Genomic DNA, 18027 nt, shown 5'->3' with positions numbered 1-18027 from the left:
AGTTTCGAATCGGAATGCAGCAGCAAGGCTTTGCTTTTACCTAAGTTATATAAAAAATTCCCTTATAAAAAGCTGGTGTTTTCACTCTGAACATAAAACGAATTCCCAAAGTGCTTACCTATTGGAATCACAACTTAAAAAAAACAAAAACGCACTGACGGCCGTGGTAAAAGCATTCGAATTGTGTTTTAGCTTTGTTAATTGAACTTTACTGCTATTAGTAACTTGTTAACATGGCAGTGCACTATCAATAATAATTAGCTTCATTGCGACTTAAATCACATTCATTATGCTACGTGACATGACTGCATATAGCCACGTGGAACTGCATCAGTTGTGTCATGTAACAAGTAAAGCTATGAGAAGTCTTTCATCCCGCTTGAAATATTTTGCGGATTGTTGCTCTCTTCATGGATTGCGATATTTGGGTAACCGGTGCAAATTTCGTGGAAGGTCGGTTAAATTAGGCTTTATTAGTAATGAAATTTGTAATTGCTTCTGGAGTTTATTGATTGATGAAAGTTATTGATTCATTACAGAATATTTTGGTTGTGTATACTCAGTTGCTCACTAACTTCAATGAGCTACATATTTTTGTATACTCTAAAATCTTTCGATGAGACGGTTAACATTCATATTGATACTTCTCACCTTCGATGGAATAACACATTTCCCGCTGTATCAATATGCTATACAAAAGGACGCATTATAAGTAAGTAGTTTTTAGAATTTATCGACTACCTCTATTAGATTATTTAGTCCCTAGATAAGTAATATCGCTAGTGTACCTATTGTGTTTGAGGCAAATCATGTTGCACAAAATTTTTTTCGCGATCCGACTTAAAAACTTCGTTGAAAATCGTGATCTACCTAGTAGCACTACCTCTATTTTGAGCATTTCTATGGGAGACAAATCGCGCCAAATGATCTGGAAATACGCGAAAATTTTATCGACCATTTTTGTTCATTGATTGACCATTTTTGATTTCAATGAAACTTTGCACACGTATTTGGCTTAGCAAACTGAACATTTTTCACAGATGGAGTGATTTTTTACACCCATGAGTTAAATTCTAAAAGGGCGTATGCCTTTTGGCATCGGTTTCATTCGAAGCATGGTAGCCCAGAACCCGTTCGTTGTATATAAAACTCTCTGAGAATGAATGGTAGGTAATCAAAAATGCATCTTAAAAAAATATACACTGCACAATAAAAAATTCTGACCAAAAATAAAAATGAACATTAAATTTCAATTAAAAAAAAGAGTTTGGTTTATTTTTAATTTTTTTTAAAGAAACTTGATGTTAATACGCAACTTTTAAAATGCCAAGATGGGGAAATGTAAAATAATTTTTTCATGGTAGATTGATTTTTTTATAAAAATTCTAATTCGAACATTTTAAAAAAAAAATTATTCTGATTTCAAAAAAAATTATTCTGATGGCTCATGGTAGTCAACATTCTAAAGGCATTAGTTTTCGAGTTATTTCTAATTTAAGCTCGAAAATTTTTAAAAATTTAGGAAAATACATGTTTTTCTGATTTTTTCCGTGGTTCTCCAGCAAGAACCATGCGTTCATCGAATGCTTGATCAAAAATATATAATTCATTCTTTGATAACAAGACGATTGGGCGAACGGTTCTCAAGAAAAGAGTTCTGAGAAACACACACTGTAACAACTTCAAATTATTTTTTGCTTCTCTCATGTAGGTCGACTGTTGAGTTTTTATGTGATCGTGGGTTATCAACTTTTTCAACTTTTCACAAAAATAAGATACAAACTCATCAATTAGTTTCACAAGTGTCTCTATATTACATCGATCTGTTGCAATCCACTGTTCGAAAGGTAGTTCTCTCACACAACGTTCCTCAAGTTCTTTGTAAAAACTGTTTTCAAAATCTAAACGGCTTGGGTAATGTTCACATTTGCGGAGATAACAATATTTGGATCGTAGAGTTGAGCTACATAATAGTTGTTCAAAGTAAAATTACCACAATAGATCAAATAATGGTCGCAGTGGTTCAGTCTTCTACAAGGGAAAATAATTTAGAATCATTTTGGAATGAATATTTCTTTAGACTGTGTGTCATTAATTCAGTATTCTCGTGATCAGTACAAACACAAATAATATGAGATCCTGAGCTTCCAAGTAATTTACAATGCTTAGGTTTCTAAAAGAAGTCAACCCAATATCAGTTTTGCTGATATTTTTAAAATAAACGTAAGCCTCACGAATTGAATTCATAGAGAGTCGCTTTTGCACATGCTGTCGCTTACCATCTTTTCTCACTGAAACGTAGTCCCTTTGCCCTGGCATGGCTCTACTGACCTGGTCATAAAACTGCAAAACCTCTTCTTTTACTTCCAGGGACAATCCATGTCCAAGCCTCACGTTAGGAATAGCCAATATTCCACTAACCTCTGATATGCGCCGAGCCTGTTTCACAATGTATTCCGTTGTTTCAAACTGTTCTGTTATCGTTTGTTGGTTCCAAGATTTCGGTAGAACCGAAAGTAATCTTACTTTATCTTCCCTCGAGCGTTCGGGCGCAGTAAATTTTTCTTTTAACTGCAAAATTATCTCGTCGAAGTCTCTCGCTTTACGTTTCAATAAATTCAGGTTATCTTCAGCATCAAAATCGAAAATGTTTTTTCATATACCATCAGTGATGTTCAGATACTTTTTTAGGATATTTTTTCAGATTGAGCTTTGTTGTTGTTGCTTTGTTTGTTGAATAACTCAATTTTCTCTGCTCTGTTGTTAAAGAATGAATTGAATATTTTTGATCAAAAATTCCAATGAACGTAAGGTTTTTGCTGGAGAACCACGGATAAATTGAGAAAAACGTGTATTTTCCTAAATTTTAAAAATTTTTCGAGCTTTAATTCAAGATAACTCTAAAACCGATGCCTTTAGAATGTTAACTACCAAGAGCTTTTAGATTGAAGATGACTCTCTGCATCTTTTAAAATCATCAGGATACAAATATTTTAAGAAATGTTTGAATTAGAATTTTCATAAAAAAATCAATCTACCATAAAAAAAATATTTTTCATTTCTCCATTCTGTACTTTTTTTTAAATTGCGTATTAACGTCAAGTTTATTAAAAAATTAAAAAAAAATCAACTCTTTTTTTGAATTGAAATTTAATGTTTATTTTTAATTTTTTTATCGAAAATTTTTTTTTTTACAGTGTATAATTTTTTATGAGGCATTCCCTACAACTCATTCTCAGACAGTTTTTCTATACAACGAACGGTTTCTGGACTACAATGCCTCGAATAAAACCTTCGCCAAAATTATACGCCCTTTTAGAATATAACTCATGGGTGTGAAAAATCTCTCCATCTGTGGAAAATACTCAGTTTGCTAAGCCAAATACGTGTGCAAAGTTTCATTGAAATCAAAAATGGTCGATATTCGACCATAGGCCATTTGGCGCGATTTGTCTCATATGGGCTCCAACTGCCAAAACAAAAAAGCAGACTATAATGAACCAAATTGCTCGTACATGATTGCAGAATTATTGTTTGGCTTTAGCCCTGTAACTATTGTGCGTCATTTTAGAACTAATTGTCATCCTTTGCTTACGCAGTTCAAACAAATGAGGAAAAGTATTCTTTTCAAAAGGAGAATAATCACTTAACAGTTAAAAATAGCATGATTTTTATTTACTGTGGGGAAATTACAGATAATCACATCAAAAGTGAAACGATGTGAAACTGAATCGTAAAACTGTAACGGTAGCGAACCAGCCTGTGGCTGAAAGCCACCTTAATTAAGCAATAAAAAAAGAATCATAAAACAGTTCATGTTTGTATATGATTTCCTTAATGGGGCTGTCATGGAAGATTTTCTTTCACGTATGCGCTCGAATTACCTTTTTGCCTTTCTCCTAGGAAGGTATAGCAATCACTGAAAAAACTAAAGGTATAAAAGTGCTCCAAAGGGCCGAATGTCGTATATCACTCGACTCAGTTTGACGACCTGAGCATTTTCTGTATGTGTGTGTGTGTGTGTGTGTGTATGTGTGTGCATGTGTGTGTGTAACGCTCTCCCAATCTCACTCGATTTTCTCAGAGATGGCTGTACCAATTTCAATGAAATTAATTGCAAATGAAAGGTCTATTTGCCTCATGAGACCCTATTGAATTTTATTGTAATCGGATGTCTAGTTTAGCGGTTATGTATCAACACGTAAAAATCACGAAACATCTATATCTCAGAAACTACGCAGCTGATTTGAACAAAATAAATTTTAAATGAACGGGCTACCTAAAAAACCCTTAACTTTTGTATTTCATTAAGATTGGACATGTGGTTCAAATGTTATGTAAAGAAACGTGTTTTCGAGACTATTTAATCTCACTCATGTTTCTCAGAGATGGCTGGACCAATTTTCATAAAATCAGTGTCAAATGGAAGGTCTAGTTGCCCCATAAGACCCTATTGATTTGTTTTGCAATCGGACTATTACTTTGCCTGTTATGTTTAAAAATGTGAAATCCAGCTATGAAAAGTAAAATATTCACAAGACTACTTAAACTCACTCACTTTTCTCAGAGATGGCTGAACCGATTTACACTAAATTTGTGTCAAATGAGAGGTCCAGCTGCCTCATAACACCCTATTGAATTTTATTGTAATCGCACTGTAACTTCGTCTGTAATGTATCGGAATGTGAAAATCACGAAACTTCATTATCTCAGAAACTACACAACCGATTTGAACAATATTGATATCAGATGAGCGGGCTAGTTAAGGGTTAACTGATGAATTATGATTGAACAAGTGGTTTAATAATTCGGCTCCTCTATACGTTCCCATTTCATTCGATTATAATCGAACTTAAGCAACCGATATATATTAAATTGTTAAAACAACGAAAGTCTAAGTATTATGAAGTTAATTATTAGTAAGTTTAAGAGATAACTTGATATGTGGTTCAAACGTTATGGAACGAAAAGAAATTCAAAGACTATTTAAAACTATACCTGTTTGATCAATATACGTGGCCTCAACATATTTAAAGGTGATTTCGTACTATTTAAACGTTCCCGGTATCGCTCGAGATGAAATTGTTCGAAATTAAAAGTCATTTCTTTTATTTCGCTATTTCTTAAGCACTAACATTACGTCAAATGTCATATTTTATACTTCAATTACAACATCAATATTTTAGAACTCAAAGATTGAATATAGGGTAGGAAACGGCTTAAGCAGTGGCGCCTATTATAATCAGTCGAAGAAAGCAGGCCTTAAACTCCTGAATATTGATCAATATCGACAATTTCAATGATGGAAACGAAAACTTTGATTGTCTAGCTGTCTTACGAATATAAGAATTACCGTTAATCACAAAGAAATCACACAAAAATCACCATTCGAAACAAATCGACCTATATTGCAGCCATTCAGGAGCCACTTCCGGTGCTGAAAAAAAAACGCCTGCAAAACATATGGAAACTGCTTAAAATAGGTATAGGAATAGTGTCTCTCGATTGGTAATTTTAATTGATTATTGTTGAAGTTTGCTAACTTAGTTTTATAATATGAAAACAATTTCTGACAGAGAAAAAGATAGAGAACAGATTGATATAATTCTGTTTGAATTTCACCCAACACATTTCGAGTATTTCGTCTGAATACACAGGCGGTTCCTAAAGCTGCTGAAAATAAGTTCCCTACCCTACTTTTATTGGATTGAAACGTCCATGTAAATCTATTTTTACAAATAATAAGTTTGAATGAGAAAGGTTGGGTCTGACCGCGGGGTGGATTAATTTAGGTTGTTCTGTTTATTTACACGCAAAGGATATGTTTTTCATGATGAATTTCAAATAAAGCAAGCGTGATTAAATGCAGTTCCCCTAGAATGATATACAGTCGTCGTTCGTTAACTGCAACATGTTTACATTGCAGTTATCGAATGCCGTTCGATAACTGCAACACTTGACACATGCCAAAATTTAGAGGGGGGTCCGTCACTACCATTCCTGTTTACAATGATGTCGAAATGTATTTTTTTAATGGGATAGTGGCAAAAAATAGCAGAAAACTAAAAGAGGCAAGCTTTTTTATTAATCAATTTGATATTCATATTTCCGCATCATAACTTATTGCATTTTAGTAACTACTTTACATAACCAATATGTAGGCGAAGATAGAGTTCATCACTACAGAAGATCATTTTACGAGACGTTTCTGAACTCAATTCATGAATAAAATTTTGACAGAAAGCTCGGAACCGCTGACATAACGCAAGTAAAAGCAACATCAATGTCAGCAGGATCCGTGACACCTATCAGTTCCTAAAATGGTCTATTTCACGCTAGGTCACAAAATATTGTTTGTGATCTACTATGCACTGCCTCACTGAGTAGTGAAAGCTAGCCAAACAATGCACAAGGAATATTTTTTTCTCTTATAATAATTACGGAAAGTGAACCACATAACATGGTGATTTTGCTTCATTGATTAAGGGGTTATATACTTTTTTAGCTTTCAAAAAACCGAAAAATTTTTCATTGCATTATCTTCAAATACAACATCTTGAGAACATTTTCACAAATTTTCATGAAGATCTGAGCAAAAGGAAGAAAGTTAGAACGATTTGCAGGGCGCCTCGCCACGGCCGCATAATCTAAACTTGAAACTTCGCACGCGATTATCTCGGAATAAAGTTTTCCGAAAAATGACTTTGCCGTGATCCTGATTACGGCAAAACTACTGAACCGATTTCTTTCGTCTTTTTTTTTTAATTTTCGTTATTAAATTTGCCGGTCCTTGAACGATCGCTTTTTGAAACATACAGTTACATTTTGCCGCAAAAAAAAATTTTAATGCAATTTTTAGCGCTCAAAACGTGCATTTTTTGGGAAAAACGTTCCCGTTTGCACTGAAAACAAAATACTCATAAAAGCGATCGTTCAAGGACACGGCACACTTCTAAACTAATGAAATAATATGAGTTTTTTGATTAAGGTCGACCCGCTGAGTTTCTATCAGGATCACCGCAAGCCTCTGCAAAAAAATAGCGTTTCGGGGAAACGGCCATTACTTCAGTAATAATTGGTATATCTCAAAATCAAACGTATTTTGTTGTTGTTGATAAACTGTGCTTTCAGAAAAATACCACTTTGATGCAATGAAAATGGTGCTATGCACTTGAAAATAAATTCAAACTTCCCTCATTTCTCTCGACCAAAAAGGTATATAACCCCTTGATAGTGGAGTAATCTCCCATCTAGGATGAAGAGACAACAAGTAAACGAAATCGAAATGAAAAAGTCCTTTTGAAGTGTTTCTAGATATTCAACAATTTTCATTTTCGAATGCATTTAGAATCCCCCCGCGAGATTTGTCACTTCAATGTCAAAAATGACTTTGATTTCAGATTTGACGGATTGCGGTCCGATAACTGCAAAGTTGTTGCAGTTATCGGTCTTGCAGTTAAAAAGCGTTGCAGTTATAAGACTTGCAGTTATCGAACAGCGACTGTATCACAAAGCGCAAAATTCAAATTTTGAAAATCAATTTAAAATTTATCGAAAGACTTATTGGTAGCTGTTACTCATCAAATGGCAGAGGCAACGCGTGACCAAGTGGGCTACCTGTTCAATCAACATTTGCAACACTGAAACAACAGTATTGTGATCAGGCTTCGAAATGCTCACGGTAGAACCACACAACACATTCAACACATTCTTGAACAAATATCTCGCCAAACATGTGAAAAGGGCCCATGGGCCATATGTAAACAAGCCACAATTTCACGTTTTTCAATGAATACAAGCTTAATCTACCCGTACAAATAAGATTGTTTGATTAAGAGTAAATTTTTTTTATCAATAAAGTTTATTGGTAAGGGCAGATTTCGCTTGTAATAATCAAAAACCTAAATTAATCCACCTAGCGGTCAGACCCAGCCTTTCTCATTCAAACTTTCATTTGTAAAAATAGATTTACATGAACGCTTCAATCCAATAAATGTATATTCACTCTTTAGGTTCTAAAATATTGATGTTGTAATCTATACATATAAAAATGCAGGCCGGTCTGTCTGTCTGATCCATATAGGCTCGAAAGCTACCGAACCAATCGATGTGAAAATTTGTATGTAAGGGTTTTTGGTGCCGATAAAGGTTTCTATGATAGCTTGAGACCCCTCCCTCTTCTGGAAGAGAGGGGTCCCATACAAATGAAACACAAATTTCTGTACATCTCGAGAGCTAACCAACTAAATGGAACCATATTTGGCAGGTGAATGTTTTAGTGGTAACAAATATGTTCCATAATCGACCTCAGGCAACATTTTGGATTGTAAGATGGCAACTTCCGGTTTCTGGAAAACAGCCAAAAATGGCCGATTTCCACCCAATATAATAATATCCGGATCTAGAATAATACACAGGAGCTAAAATCGACCACAGATAGCGTATTGACTTCTAAGATGGCGACTTCCCTCATTTTTCTCGACCAAAAAGGTATATAACCCCTTGATAGTGGAGTAATCTCCCATCTAGGATGAAGAGACAACAAGTAAACGAAATCGAAATGAAAAAGTCCTTTTGAAGTGTTTCTAGATATTCAACAATTTTCATTTTCGAATGCATTTAGAATCCCCCCGCGAGATTTGTCACTTCAATGTCAAAAATGACTTTGATTTCAGATTTGACGGATTGCGGTCCGATAACTGCAAAGTTGTTGCAGTTATCGGTCTTGCAGTTAAAAAGCGTTGCAGTTATAAGACTTGCAGTTATCGAACAGCGACTGTATCACAAAGCGCAAAATTCAAATTTTGAAAATCAATTTAAAATTTATCGAAAGACTTATTGGTAGCTGTTACTCATCAAATGGCAGAGGCAACGCGTGACCAAGTGGGCTACCTGTTCAATCAACATTTGCAACACTGAAACAACAGTATTGTGATCAGGCTTCGAAATGCTCACGGTAGAACCACACAACACATTCAACACATTCTTGAACAAATATCTCGCCAAACATGTGAAAAGGGCCCATGGGCCATATGTAAACAAGCCACAATTTCACGTTTTTCAATGAATACAAGCTTAATCTACCCGTACAAATAAGATTGTTTGATTAAGAGTAAATTTTTTTTATCAATAAAGTTTATTGGTAAGGGCAGATTTCGCTTGTAATAATCAAAAACCTAAATTAATCCACCTAGCGGTCAGACCCAGCCTTTCTCATTCAAACTTTCATTTGTAAAAATAGATTTACATGAACGCTTCAATCCAATAAATGTATATTCACTCTTTAGGTTCTAAAATATTGATGTTGTAATCTATACATATAAAAATGCAGGCCGGTCTGTCTGTCTGATCCATATAGGCTCGAAAGCTACCGAACCAATCGATGTGAAAATTTGTATGTAAGGGTTTTTGGTGCCGATAAAGGTTTCTATGATAGCTTGAGACCCCTCCCTCTTCTGGAAGAGAGGGGTCCCATACAAATGAAACACAAATTTCTGTACATCTCGAGAGCTAACCAACTAAATGGAACCATATTTGGCAGGTGAATGTTTTAGTGGTAACAAATATGTTCCATAATCGACCTCAGGCAACATTTTGGATTGTAAGATGGCAACTTCCGGTTTCTGGAAAACAGCCAAAAATGGCCGATTTCCACCCAATATAATAATATCCGGATCTAGAATAATACACAGGAGCTAAAATCGACCACAGATAGCATATTGACTTCTAAGATGGCGACTTCCGGTTTCTGAAAACAGCTAAAAATGACTAAATAACACCCAATATGAGTTTTTCTTTAACCAGTATGACGTTCAAAATCCAGAAAATGTCTCCAAATGCTATTATAGAATCCAAAATGGAGACTTCCGGTTTGTGAAAAACAGCCTAAGATAACCAAATACCTCTGGAACCAGAATGATGCAATGAGCTAACAATTGACCTCAGGCATCATTTTGAATTGCTAAATGGCAACTTCTAGGAAACAGTCGAAAATGACCGAATAATACTCAATATGGATATTTACGTTATCGACATGATGCATAAAAACCAAATTTTGACCCTGGACACCATTTTGAATTTAAAGACGACCACTTTCAGTTTTTGGAAAACAACCTGAATACCTAAATACCTCCTAATATGGGTATTTCGGGTGTCAGATTGATGCCAGAAAATCTGATGAAAATGTCCGAATACAACCTAATATGAATATATTCAGAATAAGGGCGATGTACAGAAGCCAAAAGTCGTGGATGTTGTCATTTCGATGAAACCAAACATTTCAAACGATTTGTTATTTACATTTATTCATTTACATTTACATTTATTCATTTTCGTCAAACAAAAGTAGACTACATATGTTTAAAACTAACTTACATGCTATATGCTATTTATACTAGTGTAAGCAAAAAAAAAAAGAGTTCATACATAATTGAATAATAATTTCTCTACTTGACGGATTATTACAATAAATGTTTTCTATCGATTTAAATTGCGCGTTGAATTGAAATATTGTTTTAATTTAGTTGTCGACATAGAAAAGTCAATTGCTTCACAGTGTTGGTTATACACTAACATCATTTGATTAATAGGCCCGTATTTAGCATAATTGTTTAGTTGATGATTTAAAGAAAACAAAATCCGAGTTCGTAAATTTCTAGAAGGTACATAAAAATTGAGTTTTGATAATATTTCGGGTGAATCGACACGTTGAGATACGATATCGTTAACAAATGACATCATTGCGAATTCACGACGGGCTTTCAATGATTGGATGTCAATAAGTCTGCAGCGTTCGTCATACGATGGTAGGGGAAATGACGTATATCGTAGATTACGAAGTGCCTATAACAGGAATTGTTTTTGCACTGATTCTATTCTGTTTACATGTGTTGCAGAAAACGGAGACCATACAATGCTACAGTGTTCTAAAAGTGACCTGACATAGGCATTATAAAATGTTTTTATTGTGTATGGATCGTGGAAATTATAGCAGAAACGTTTTAAAAAACTGAGCATGTTACTAGCCGTATTAATAATTGTATTGTAGTGATCAGTGAATGTTAATTTTGAGTCGAGTATGACTCCTAAGTCCCTAACTCGTTCACATTTCTCTACTACCTGATCTCCTAAGGGAATAATATTGTTTGGCATGTTTCTTTTTCTGCCAAAAGCCATCGAACTAAATTTTTTTACGTTTAGCTGAAGAAGGCTTTTTTTACACCAAATATAAAAATATTTTATCTCGTTACGAAAAATGTTTATATCATCAGCGTTTTTAATTTCAACGAAAAGTTTTATATCGTCGGCATAAATAAGAGTTTTTACATGTTTTAGAATAAAGGAAATGTCGTTTACAAATAATATAAATAGTAGAGGGCCCAAGTGAGAGCCTTGAGGAACTCCTAAGGTTACCTGAATAGGTTTCGATAGTCTACCTTTAAATTTGACTGTTTGTTGACGATCTGTCAAATACGATTCAATCCAAGTGAAGAATGTATAGTCACGATCAGATTCTGAGAAAGTTGTATAATTTTGTTGAAAAAAATCAGCAAATAGATCAGAGATGTATGCCGGGTTCTCTTCAACTTTGTCATGCAGTTGCATTTTTGAAGGAAAATTTTCAGATTTTAACTTTGATTTAACATATTTGAAAAAATTTTTTGGACACGATTTGATTTCAAGCTCAGTCTTTAGTGTGAACTCTTCAAACGCGTTACTAATGGCATCGTTTAATTCGCTGCAAATGTTAAGATAAGTTGTTAAAGCATCACGATTTTCATGAGTTTTGTATTTTTTATGTGCTTTTTGTTTTTTGTTTTTTAAGTTTTTAATTTATCTATTGTACCAGACTGGGTATTTGGAATTGCCATGACGTCTTCTTCTTTTCAATGGTATTTCGCTAATAAATAAATCAGATAATATCTTTTAAAAATTTTCTATAGCCGAATCGACGTTTCCGTCTTCAAACAATACATCTTGCCAGTTGATACTATTTAGTTTATGTTTTAATTCATCATAGTTTGCTGACTGAAAGTCAAAAACATCTTCGAATTCATATTCGTCAGGTCTTTTATTCACATGCACAAATAAAGAAAACTCTATTGCTGTGTGATAAACTGCGTTTTTCCATAATGGTTGTAATGATTTCGTCACACAAAAGTCTTCACTAATGTTGGACATTAACAGATCTAGATAACAGTTTTGTCCATTTTTCACATGATTTATTTGATTAAGACCAAGACTAGAGGTTTTATCAAAAAGAAGTTGCAGCGTTTCATTTTCGCCAATAATTGGAAGTAAAATACTATGGTTATCGATGTCCGGAATAAAATCAATGTTGCGTTGGTTGAAATCACCGTATATGTGGAGTTTTACTTCAGGTAACAGCTTAGATGCAGTATTTTCAACAACATGAAAAAACTTTTCAAAGATTTCTTTCCGCGCATTAATTGGAGGGAAATAGACAGAGACAAATACGTGTGTCTCTCCTGCTAGTTCTGCTTTCACCCAAACATGTTCGAACTCTTTAAACTGAATGGTGTCATTAGCGCTTAATTAAAGTCTACTGACACCGCAATCAAAACACCACCACCGGATTTCATTTCATATAATTGATAGTTACATCATTCTGTGCCGAACACGCATCAGCATCGGTTGTGCTTCGAAATCGCTCCGATAAATTTCAATACGTGTGTGCAAGTGGTGGCATTTTTTGACCGGTGTCTTTTGTCTAGATTGCTGTATCGCAAGGTCAAGCGCCTTTGTGTTACTGTGTCGCTTTGTAGCTGCCTGCTGTCGAACGATTTGGTGGTGAGTGCAGTGCACTCCAACACGAAGGAGGAAAAGAAAGGAAGGTACGTGCTTCTTGTCTGTCCCATCGGCGCGCTAGGTTTAGCGCGATGGATGTAGATCCCCCACCTCCCGCACCTCCATCCTCGAATCCCCTCGACCCTGTCCCTCCTGCAGCCCCTCCTAATATTAATTCCTCAGCTCCCCCACGTGTCAGATTGTATCCAGATGGATCGACTCTTCCGGTGGCAGTTTACCTCAGGTCTAAAGCGGGGCCGAAATCGAAATCTTTAAACATTCTACAGATTTCGAAAGACTTGACGTCACACTTTAAAGCTGTAACTGAAATTTTAAAAATCAGGCCGAACAAGCTCCGTGTCGTGGTCAATGACCTTAAAGAGGCCAACGATATAGCTTGCTCCGAGCTTTTTACACGGGAATACCGTGTCTATGTACGGTGTCGTGACCGATTCGAGTCTGTCCGTCGAGTGTATATTGAAAAGTACTAAAGGGTGCTTTAAAAACAACACATGTCCCGATGTGAAGGTGCTTGACTGCAAGCAATTGCGGTCGGTATCGATCGTCGGTGACAAAAAAGTTTACACTCCGTCAGACTCGTTTCGAGTTACGTTCGCCGGGTCTGCACTACCAAGCCACATCTCGATCTACCGGGTTCGTCTCCCTGTGAGGCTATACGTTCCCCGCGTCATGAACTGCACTCATTGTAAGCAGTTAGGCCATACAGCCGCCTACTGCTGCAATAAGGCACGTTGTGGCAAGTGTGGGGAGACTCATGCGGAAGACTCTTGCAGTGTTAGCGCTGTAAAGTGTATTCACTGCGGGGAAAATCTGCATGAGCTCTCGACATGTACGGTGTAAATGCAGCGCAGGGATGAAATAAAACGGTCTCTCAAAGAGCGTTCAAAGCGTTCCTACGCTGACATGCTGAAGAAGGCCGTTACCACTTCTCCCGTTACTTCGAACCCCTTTGATCTGTTGTCCTCTGATGAAACCGATTCTGACGATTCATCAGAAGGAACATCTTATGCCAATCCTGGGGAGCCTAGAAAGAGGAAAAATATTTCCTCTCCTAAACTTCCCTGAAAAGATCCTAAGATTTTCCAAAGTGAAATGAATGGTACAAACAAACCTAAAAGTGCAGCGGAAAAACCGAAGCAAACCCCTCCTGGGCTTGCAAATTTAAAGTCCCAGAAGAAGTTCCCAGCACTTCCTGGAACATCTAAAACCCCAGTTGTTCCTTTTGCACATCCAGTTGAAAAATCAAATGCTGGACTGGTGAAATTTTCTGACATTGTGGACTGGATTTTTGAAACTTTCAATGTACCCGATCCAATAAAAGATTTTCTTACAGCATTCCTCCCAACAGTTAGAACATTTTTGAGGCAGTTGACTGCTCAATGGCCCCTCCTTGCAGCGATCGTATCCTTCGATGCCTAATTCATCTGCTTATGTGAAGGATTCTATCTCTGTCTTACAGTGGAATTGTAGAAGTATTTTACCAAAAATTGATTCGTTTAAAGTTTTGATAAATAAAAACAAATGCGATGCATTTTCCCTTTGTGAAACTTGGCTAACTTCGAATACTGATCTAAACTTCCATGATTTTAATATTATTCGCCTTGATCGAGACACCCCATATGGAGGAGTACTTCTAGGGATTATGAAGTGCTATTCTTTCTATCGTATTAACCTCCCCTCGATTCCAGGCATCGAAGCTGTCGCATGTCAAATGACAATACAAGGTAAAGAGCTTTGTATTGCCTCAATATACATTCCTCCCAGAGCACAGGTTGGGCAACGGCTGCTCTTTGATTTAATAGAACTTCTTGCCTCGCCACGCTTGATTTTGGGAGACTTTAACTCTCATGGCGTGGCTTGGGGTTCCCCTTACAATGATAACCGCTCCTCTTTATTCTATAACCTTTGCGATAACTTCGACATGACTATTCTAAACAACGGTGAAATGACACGTGTCCCGAAACCTCCAGCGCGCCCAAGCGCTTTGGATCTCTCTTTATGTTCGACATCGCTACGGTTGGATTGCACATGGAAGGTAATCCTCGATCCTCACGGTAGCGACCATTTGCCTATTCTTATTTCAATTACCAACGGGTCAACTCGCATGCGGCCAATTGACATTCCGTATGACCTCACACGGAATGTTGATTGGAAGTTATACGAGGAAATGGTTTCAGAAGCTGTCGAGTCGATTCAACATCATCCACCACTTGAAGAATACAACCTCTTCGCGGAAATAGAAGAAATATCCCGGCGTAACGATCAAAGAACGGCCTCCCACTCCGTGGTGGGACCAACAGTGCTCCGATGTCTACACGCAAAGATCCGACGCGGCCTATCAGAAGAAAGGTATACCTGGCGACTATATACGGTATTCGGAGCTTGATACTAAGCTTAAAAGCTTGGCTAAAGCAAAGAAACGCGGATATTGGCGTCGGTTCGTGAACGAGACGTCGAGGGAGACATCGATGAGCACTCTTTGGAACACAGTCCGAAGAATGCGAAATCGCGTAACGGTCAACGAAAGCGAAGAGTCTTCAATTAGGTGGATATTTGATTTTGCCAGGAAAGTATGTCCGGACTCTGTTCCTGCGCAAAACTTTGTTCGCGATGCGTCTCCGGGCCACGACGCGATAGAATCACCTTTTACGATGGCAGAATTTTCAATTGCCCTCCTGTCCTGTAGCAATAACGCGCCTGGGTTAGATAGAATCAAATTCAACTTGTTGAAGAATCTACCCGGCAATGCCAAGAGGTGCTTGTTGAACTTGTTCAATAAGTTCCTGGAGCAAAATATTGTACCGCAGGATTGGAGGCAAGTGAGGGTGATCGCCATCCAAAAACCGGGAAAACAAGCCTCTGATCACAACTCCTATAGGCCGATTGCAATGCTATCCTGTATCCGGAAATTGATGGAGAAAATGATACTCCGTCGTTTAGACCACTGGGTCGAATCAAATGGTCTACTGTCAGATACTCAATTTGGTTTCCGCCGTGCCAAAGGGACGAATGATTGTCTTGCGTTGCTTTCGACAGATATTCAGCTGGCGTATGCTCGCAAAGAACAAATGGCGTCTGCGTTCTTGGACATTAAGGGGGCTTTTGATTCCGTTTCTATTGACATTCTTTCGGGCAAACTTCACCGACAAGGATTTTCTCCAATTTTGAACAATTTTTTGCACAATTTGTTGTTCGAAAAGCACATGCATTTTACGCATGGCGATTTTGCAACTTTTCGAATTAGCTACATGGGTCTTCCCCAGGGCTCATGTTTAAGCCCCCTTCTTTACAATTTTAATGTAAATGACATCGACGAATGTCTGGCAAATTCATGCACGATGAGACAACTTACAGACGACAGCGTGGTTTCTGTTACAGGAGCCAAAGCTGCCGATTTGCAAGGACCATTGCAAGATACCTTGGACAATTTGTCTGCTTGGGCTCTACAGCTAGGTATCGAATTCTCTCCGGAGAAGACTGAGATAGTAGTTTTTTCTAGGAATCATGAACCTGTCAGCTCCAGCCACAATTAATGGGTAAAACGATTTCTCAGGTTTTGCTACACAAGTATCTTGGTGTCTGGTTCGACTCTAAAGGCACCTGGGGTTGTCACATTAGGTATCTGATGAAAAAAAGCCAACAAAGAGTGAATTTTCTTCGTACAATAACCGGATCATGGTGGGGAGCACACCCGGGAGACCTTATAAGGCTTTACCAAACAACCATATTGTCGGTAATTGAGTACGGGTGTTTCTGCTTCCGCTCCGCAGCAAACACACATTTGATCAAACTGGAGCGAATACAATATCGTTGTTTGCGTATCGCCTCAGGTTGCATGCAATCGACCCATACGATGAGTTTGGAGGTCTTAGCTGGAGTTCTACCATTAAAAAACCGCTTCTGGAGCCTGTCTTCTCGTATTCTTATCAAATGTGAGGTCTTGAACCGTCCTGTGATTGAAAATTTTGAAAGGTTAATCGAACTTAATTCTCAAACCCGTTTTTAACATTGTATTTCAATCACATGTCACAAAATATTAACCCTTCTCCGAATATTCCAGATCGTGTCAACTTATTAAATACTTCTGATTCTACTGTGTTTTTCGATACATCCATGATAGAAGAAACTCGTGGAATCCCGGATCATTTACGCGTGCAGCAGATACCCAAAATTTTTTCCAATAAATATCGAAACATCAACTGCGACAATATGTTCTACACTGACGGATCACTTATCGATGGGTCCACTGGCTTCGGTATCTTCAATAACAATTTAACCGTCTCCCATAAGCTCGATAATCCTGCTTCTGTTTACGTCGCAGAATTAGCTGCAATTCAGTACACCCTAGGGATCATCGAAAAAATGCCCACGGACCATTATTTCATCTTTACGGACAGTCTCAGTTCCATTGAGGCTCTCCGATCGATGAAAGATGTTAAGCACTCTCCGTATTTCCTGGAGAAAATACGGGAACATCTGAGTGCTTTATCCGAAAAATCTTCTCAGATTACCTTAGTGTGGGTCCCTTCTCACTGCTCAATACCGGGCAATGAGAAAGCGGACTCTTTGGCTAAGGTGGGCGCAACAAACGGTGAAATTTATGAAAGACCAATTGCTTTTAATGAATTTTTTGCATTTGTACGTCAGAATACGATCATCAGTTGGCAAAATTCTTGGACCAGAGGGGAACTGGGAAGGTGGTTACATTCCATTATACCCAAGGTATCGACGAATCCGTGGTTCAAGGGGTTGGATGTAGGTCGAGATTTCATTTGCGTGATGTCTCGGCTTTTGTCCAATCACTATAGATTCGATGCGCATCTCCGTCGTATTGGGCTCGGAGAAAGCGGTATCTGTGCCTGTGGTGAAGGTTATCACGACATAGAGCACGTTGTTTGGTCATGCCCTGTCCACCGTGACGCCAGGTCTAAATTAGTAGCTTCCCTTCAGGCCGGAGGTAGACGGCCAGCTGTTCCTGTTCGTGATGTCTTGGCGAGCCGTGACATACCCTACATGACCCTTATATACATTTTCCTAAAATCCATCCATGCCCCAGTCTAGTCCCGTTCCCCTCCGTCTACACCCAACAAAACGACAAGAACACGTTTGAACCTTAAGCAGAGGTTTTGGAATCAACAACTGCACCCCACACGAATTCACCAGGACCTGAGAACCCGAGGCCTTCAGTGATATCTTGGC

General features: G+C 37.6%; 2 protein-coding genes across 2 annotated transcripts in view; both read left to right on the top strand.

The window, feature by feature from the left end:
- LOC129726187 (pickpocket protein 11-like) overlaps window positions 1–18027 on the top strand; it is a 492216-nt gene that overhangs the window by 41022 nt on the left and 433167 nt on the right. The window lies entirely within an intron of this gene.
- The window catches only part of LOC129726190 (uncharacterized), a 143418-nt gene continuing 125744 nt past the window's right edge, over window positions 354–18027 (top strand). Inside the window, exons 1-2 of the mRNA XM_055682901.1 lie at window positions 354–453; window positions 540–712. Of these exons, the coding sequence (XP_055538876.1) occupies window positions 359–453; window positions 540–712 (268 nt within the window). The 5' untranslated portion in view covers window positions 354–358. The remainder of the gene's footprint in view (window positions 454–539; window positions 713–18027) is intronic.

This window comes from Wyeomyia smithii, chromosome 2 (assembly GCF_029784165.1).
Source record: "Wyeomyia smithii strain HCP4-BCI-WySm-NY-G18 chromosome 2, ASM2978416v1, whole genome shotgun sequence".
NCBI lineage: Eukaryota > Metazoa > Arthropoda > Insecta > Diptera > Culicidae > Wyeomyia > Wyeomyia smithii.
The sequence above is the reverse complement of the archived record's forward strand: the minus strand, read 5'-3'. Positions and strand labels throughout refer to the sequence as shown.